The 7325-nt window shown below is 49.6% G+C and overlaps 1 protein-coding gene across 1 annotated transcript in view; it reads right to left on the minus strand.

Moving 5' to 3' along the window:
- Positions 1–6004: 6004 nt before the first annotated feature.
- DCLRE1B (DNA cross-link repair 1B) overlaps positions 6005–7325 on the minus strand; it is a 3188-nt gene continuing 1867 nt past the window's right edge. Inside the window, exons 2-4 of the mRNA XM_009331967.1 lie at positions 7231–7321; positions 6984–7163; positions 6005–6879 (exon numbers count right to left, since the gene is read on the minus strand). Of these exons, the coding sequence (XP_009330242.1) occupies positions 6005–6879; positions 6984–7163; positions 7231–7321 (1146 nt within the window). The remainder of the gene's footprint in view (positions 6880–6983; positions 7164–7230; positions 7322–7325) is intronic.

Here is a 7325-nt window from a genome sequence, read left to right on the forward strand (position 1 = left end):
GGGCGCTCCCGGGCGCTAAGGGGGAGGTTGGGAAAGGCGGCCGGGCCCTCTTGGAGGTCAAACGCCTCTGAAAGGGATTGGGCGAGTCAGAGCGGCACCAGGCGCTCGGGAACTCCGTCCGTAAGGGCTTTTTAATTCCGCCTCTTCCAGAGTCAAAGTAACATTACGGAGACGTTTCTTGGTTTTCTTTCAAAAGCTTACAGTATTTAGAGATGTTTACAAACACTCCCACCAAAATCTCAGAAACTTTCACAGCTTCATATTTACTCGTACACGAACAGCAGTGCAATAAGCGTGAACCTGCGCCCTTTGAAAGAACGAAGGCTAGTAGCGTGCATCCAGGCGGAGACGAAGATTAGTGGAAAAAAAGAACATGCAATAGAACAACCCCCAACCCTTGGTCTCGCAATCCACTCTTCGCTACAGTTAGATTGTTCTAGGCAAAGGCAGGAATAAGGTGAAAGATGGAGACTACACCAGCCCAGCAAAAGCCACCGCACGTCGTCATCTTGGGCTTTCTGAGGCTGTTGGAAACCCAGTCCTGTAACTCGGGGGCGTTGGTTAATGGGTCACGGCGATCCAAGGCTGAAGCAGTGACGCCGAGTTGGCAAAAACATGCCTACACGTCCCTGAACGTCAGAGCACATTTAATAACATAACTTCCCTGAGGGTGTGACGGGTCTTGGTCCTCGGACAAAAAGTGCCGAATTCTAGCACCGAGCGAAGCATGCATCGATCAGGGATGGCTGTATGATCATCTTTAAAAAGTACCAAGTAATACCTGCTACACATAAAAACATAAAGGCAGAAGTATTGCTCCACTGATCCTTCTGAAATGCAGAAGGAAATCGCCCCCCCGAGACCGCTGAACACAACGTAAGGCCCCAGAAAGCGCGCGCTCCTGGGGACCCTCCGCAGCATCCCCTCCGCCCCTCTGCCGCGAGGGCTGGGGTCCATCCTGACAGTCACGACCTCTCCAGCTGAGGCCCCCACCAGTCGGCACAGTGCCCCACCTCGGATGGGTGGGAGAGTTCATGCAGACACACGCTAAAATTCAGATGGGGGGATGCACGCTGACGGAGCCTTCGTCTTGGTGTTTACTATTACACAAGCGCCTTTCTAAACCATCCTCAGGGCCACCATCAGATCCGCCGGGGAGGGAGAAAGCTCGGGGTGTATCGAGGAGGTTTTCTGCTTTGCAGAAACTTAAGTGCAACTTTTTTCCATGAGAGATTGCTGGGCAAGTCTAACTGCAGCCATGATTTGGGGACAGTGGGACAACCAGCTGCCAGCAGAGAAGCGAGAATGGGACAGCGTTGCTCTTTTGTATAAAATCCTACAAGTAATGTGTGCACATGCTTAAGATTCAAGAAATCACATTTTCTACTTTCTTCCTCTAGCAAAATACCATTCAGAAGCTCACCCCTCTATACTATCTGCTAAAGGAAGGTCTCGGTCCTGCATGGAGGACGTGGGGGTTGCATTTCTCTTGGCCTTATTTTCTTCAGGCTTACAGTGAACTCCAAAGCCAGAAAGTATGGAACACGCTTCAGCAAGGGCTTGGCTCAGAGCCCCTTGAAACCCGAAGGAGCCTGACATGCTCTGTGACCTGGGCTTACTGCGGAACTCATCCCCTGTGAGAAGGGGGAAACTCGCCTCCCCAGGCTCTCCCTCCACCTCCCCCATGCAGTTCCGCAGCTCCTGCCTGTGGGGTGAGGAGCACGGCTTCCCAGATGGCCCAAACCCTACACCCCATCATTTACTGGTAGCAATGCCTGGAAAGCAAGCACAGGATCAGCCCCCCGCGCTGCTCCACGCTGCACGTCTGTCCTGAGTGGAGCATGCACACAAAATGAAAATATTCTCATCTTCCCGAGCACCTGCTCACGAAGTCCCAGCCTCCCTGAGCCAGGGCCAAGAGGCTTTCTGTCAAGTAAGGTCTGTCCCAAACAATTTTAGCACACTCACGGCCGCTTGTGCTGAGGCTGGCATTTGGCCAAGCACAAAGTGACAGCAAAGAAAATTTAGGCACTGTAGCGACCTTAGCAAAAAAGCCCAAATTTAGCAGAAGGCATCACAAATGCACACAGAATACCCATAGCCAGACAGCAGCTCATCTGAAGGCAGCACCTCACATGATTATCAGGGTGACTCTACCTTTTCTCCTCATCCTGCTACTTTTTCAGAGGGGTCCATAAAAGAGCACAAAGCCAGAGATTTTAAGCTTGAGGTGAACTTGGAATAAGCCCAAAGCTACAACACACCATATAGGAAATTATGTAAACTCATTGAATTAGTTTTCTTGGTGAGGAAGAAAAGATTTCCCCATGACACACTTCTTTTTATCTAGAAAATAACAATAAGAAGAACCTGTGCTGCAGAAACGGACAGCAGCTCTGCAGCAGAAGAGAGAGAAGTTGTCGTTAAGTGCTTTAGCCTGGTAGCACAGGAAGCAGAGTTAGAAACACCACTGAGCAGAGTGCTCTAGGGTGTTCCCTACAAAGTTAGATTATACACTTGTTTGCTGTGGAGCGCATGAGCTAGTTAAGTTTTACCTCCGTCTCTTGGTAGCAACCTAAGCTTAAAGAGTACGTTTCCTTCTCTCCATAGCATAGGCAGGGTACCCCTTCATGATTTTCTACTCTGTTTTAGAGAAGCTAGAGCCAAATAAACTGTTTCATAGTATAGTGATTGGACTTTCAGAGACAACTGCGTGGAAGGAACTCAGCAGGCAGCCCTGCTCCCAGAACCATAAGCCTGCCCTGCCCTCATGACATGCCAGCATTTGATCAAAGCCTGTTAAAACAGTGCTGAAAACTTGCCAAAAGGAACTCGGCTCGCTCCTAGCTCCTCTGTAGGCTCTGTAAGGCCTTGGGTGAGTTGTTTCATCCCACTGGGGCTCAGTTCCCAACTGTGGAACAGAGATAAGCCACTCAAGCATGCTCTGCATATATAGATTTGGGAGGACTTTGGTCTGAGCACCATTTTTTTTTTTCCTGCCAGGATAAGCGTAAGTTTCCAAGCATGTGGCCCTTAGATACCCCACAGTCAAGCTAATACTTGGCTACAGCTTCTCATTGTCACTCTTGTGAGCAAAACACACCTGTGGTAGCAGCGTTGACAGAGCCCTGTGCAGCTGAGCTGGAAGCAGCACGTTCAGACCCTGGTGTACATAACACTCCAGCTCTCCGCTGCACTGACACTCCCCTGTGAGCTAGGCTGGCGGTAGGAAAAGAGGGACATTTTGGAGGCAAGCATGAGGGAGAACAAGGCCTGTAAGAGGCTATTTACTGCCAGGAGACTTCAGGGGAAGCTGAAGGATTCTCAGAAACACTATACTGCCACTCTTCCCCACAAGGCCATGTTTTGTTTTCCAGGATTTTAGGATAACACACAAAAGTAGTATTTTAACACCTAAGAGAGGAAGGAAACATGGCACTCTAAAATGCCTCATGCACCTGCAGTGCTGAGGCAAGGATCTCCAGCATGCTGACTGTTGGTCAAGCCTCTCCTGCTTCTATTTCCTTTTAAAACCATGGAGAGATTTTAGGTTTCCTTGGCTCTATGTAATTTGGATAATTTATTTCTGAAGTGGCAGGAATTACCTTTTAAGCTTTAGTAACAGAAGCCAGCATTTCTTCTGCAGTTTTAACTAAGTGTTCAGAAATGGGGTGCAGATCCCCAGCTTCTGAAGTCTCTGCAATTTTCACTCCTTTTTGTGTGATCAGAGTTGCCTCTGTAAAGAATTAACATTTACAACTCCATTTTGCCCAGAGGTTCACCAGGAGGTTCCCTACTTCATTTACTTGAATAAATGATTGATAAGAGTGGTTGATAAGGATAAAGGAGGAAAGGCTGGATGCCACAAAACATCAGCAGTGAAACGCATCAGATCTCCGAGGTAATTTGCAACATACCTAAATGGAGCAGTGACTCAGAAGACAAGCATTCCTTCTGAGCAATGGAGAGGCTGCACGCGAGAAGTGGAATCTGGGAGTTCAGGCAGTGCTTCACTCACCTGCCTGTCAAATGAGTCACTTAAATTTCAACAATATTAAAATAACAGCCTGCATCTCCAAGGCAGCCAGCAGCAGACAAAACACTACAAGTATAGCACAATTATTTCCCTGGCAGTCTCAGATGTTACAAAAGGTGCAGGTGTCCCCACTCATACTGACCCAATGGGGCTCTGCAGTCGAGTTTTGATTAGCAAATAATCCATACAGAAACCCCCAAGAAACAGGACCATACAGACCACAGGAAGAAGCTTCAGCTGCCCTTGCTACCCCTTTTGAGGTGTATTTCACAGAACACCGCTCCATCGCTTCTGATGTCCCCTTAGCAGCTGGTAGGCACAATCAACAGGCAGTCCCAGTGAGAGGCACCGCTTACATTGTAGTGATAAACGTTGCAGTGCCTGGGAAGGCACAGGGTTGGAGTTAGGACTCCTGTTTGCCAGACAGCTCTCCAAACGTACCCACTCTGGCTGTCATCATGATTACTGTCCAGGACAGCCTTGTTTTTAGCAGGTGTGGCTGCTGCATCTACAGGCATCTTTGCTTTCCACAAGCCCTAGCTTTACTCAAAGAGCAAACGCTTCCCTTTCTGGCTTGATTCAGGGAATTCAATCCATCTAGCTGACGGGTCTTAGAGAGACCTTGCAGGACACTACATTCAGAAAAGACTCTGATCCCTATCAAGATCACATGACACATTTTGTGTTGAAAGTAACGAAAAGGAAGCTAGAAAAAGCTGAATAACAAGCTGGTTTGTTGCTCCAGGAAAGTGCCTAGTGACCATTTCCACTCTAGTGTTGCTGCCTTGACCCCATGGGAAGCCAATTTGTAATGTTTCTAGTGCAGTTTGGCATGGATAACTACAGTGTTTCCAGGCTCCGCAGTGGGTACCCGCTGGCTAGTCACACTACTGATGCTTCCTGATTGCGCCAGCGAGGCTGTGGCTCTCTGCAGCTGATCTGGAGCAGGAAAGTGCCTGACCTCTAACTAACAGAGCCAATTTTGCTGTTCAGCCACAGTATTCCTTCCAAACAATGCTGCTAAGACTGAGCACTTTACACCCCTAAGCAGATGGTTCATTATCTTCCATTCCATTTGCCACTGAGTGATAAGAACAGGCAGTGGGCCTAGCAGAGTGCTGGCAGTTACCAGAAATGTTTTGCAGTCAAGCAGAACTCAGACTTGCAGACTTGAGTGCAGAGACTGCAGAGGATCTAGTAACCCATTCCGGGAAGTCCAGAACTCAAGAACCCAGACAATTCCTATTTTTTCCAGCCAGTAACCTGAAAACACGCATTGACAGTTAACATTAGGATGGTGCTTTCAGGAGAGCAGAACTCTGTCCAGCTGCAGTTGGCTGGATACAAAAGCAGTGCTGTCTGGAGGTATTAGTAGATTAATAGATAGAAAATAGATTAATAGACTTTGAAGCACTTCATTTTCTAGATTTCTTTAAGCACCATTTTTAAAATGTACCTTAATACATAATATTTGTAATGCATTTTGGAATGAACCAGTCATTGTCAATGAGGCATATAGAAAGAAGAATCTTTGGGGCTCTCAGATTCCCCCTTCTTGCTTCTTTCATCACATCCATCCCCATTAACTACTTCAGCTGCAGGCAGCTCCCACCCTCTGCAGCTCAACTTGAATCAACCCTGCAGTATCTTCTGTCACAAGACAGGTAAGTCACTGCAAAAGGTAGATATAAGGCACACACACAGTGGGACCACACTGCCTGAGTGTAGTGTTAAGAGACCCAACAGATGTAGACAGATATAAAAATAAATAAATTTTTAAAAATCTAACACCTACAAACTGGTTCTAGTTTCCTCCTTGTCCTCTAATAAGAGTTAAAGCAAGTAGAGCTCCGTAGCTGAGCTCCTCTCTTCGGACGGGAAACTTGAGCAGAGAATGGGATGCAGCAGTAAGACCTCTAGAATCACTGCTGTCAACTGCATTGGCACTGGCAAGCGTCACACAGTTTTTTAGGACGCTTCTCCCCTCCTAAAGAAATCTTCTACCAGCTTGTCAAATTTCTGTGAGGAATTCTGCTTTAGGACATTTAAGGGAGTGAGTAAATACTGCCCTGCAAATCCAGTTGGAAAGTGCTCATCAGAAACAGGTGCCTGGCTAACAGTGCTAGCTGCTCTCGCTACTCCTGGCTGTTCTCCACTCAGCTCTTCCTTTCCTTTCTCCTTGCCTGTGTGACAACAAGTGCAACCTTCTTCTGAGCAGAAAGCTGACTCACAGCAGTTCTGCTGAAGAACCTTAACACCCATGGACTCTTCGGATTTTTCAGTATGTTCCTCTGGGGACTCATAAACAACTCCTCGGGGCACAGAATGCCGGGCAGCTCTTTTCAAGAGACGCCTGGGTTCCTGCACCTTCCTTTTCCTTTGCTGCTGTACAGACTCTTGCACAGGCTTTGGGATTTTGAGGTCAGGAAGTGCCTGGGGGGCAGAACTTAGGTATTTCTGAAAGTAAGCCTGGCATACGCCGCCCCTCACAATTGGAATGACCGAGCAAGGTTTCAGCCACTTCACAAACTCGCACAGCTCCGAAAAGGATGAGTGATCCGAGTACAGAATGGGGTAGATGTTGGGGTGGGTGACCTTCACGGGCCTGCCGGTAGGGAGGATGGCAATAGTAGGGTGCAGCGTGTTCCAGCTGACAAGGGTATCCCAACGGATCTCAGTGATATCCACAGCACGGATCCAGCCAGCCCCTTCCTCGGTGGTGAACACATCAGGCAGCTCCAGCAGCCGCATCTGCTCCAGGCGCCAGGGGCTCACCACAACCCAGGTGCTGAACTCCATTGCCAGGTCCACCAGCAGTGCCTCCTTCCCCAGGCTGTACACACCTGCAGGGAGAGCCGTGAGCAGCACACCAGGGATGGGGAGAGGGGGCAGGAGCCCCTGCCGGGGGGAGGGTGCTGAGGGCACTGCAGCGTGAAGCGGCACTCACCGATGACGACATGGTGTTGTGGGTGCATGCGGATGACACGGGCGGCCTGGCGCGTGGCATGCTGCCGTGAGGGCAGGGGCCGGTGCGGGTGGCAGTGGGTGTTGTCCAGGTAGAGGCGGTCAATGTGGCGGCCCCTCAGCGCCGGCTCACCCTGCATGGTGCTCGTGTAGCGGAAGTCCCCTGCAAGGACAGGGCCGTCAGGGCGGAGCGGGGGCCGCGGCAGGGGCCGCGTGGGTCTGCCCCGTACCTGTGTAGAGGATGGTGCCGAAGGCACCCTCAAAGAGGAACATGACGGAGCCGGGGCAGTGGTTGGAGTCAAGCAGCGTCACCGTCACCTCCTTG

This window comes from Pygoscelis adeliae, unplaced genomic scaffold (genome assembly GCF_000699105.1).
Source record: "Pygoscelis adeliae isolate BGI_AS28 unplaced genomic scaffold, ASM69910v1 Scaffold189, whole genome shotgun sequence".
NCBI classification, from domain to species: Eukaryota; Metazoa; Chordata; class Aves; order Sphenisciformes; family Spheniscidae; genus Pygoscelis; species Pygoscelis adeliae.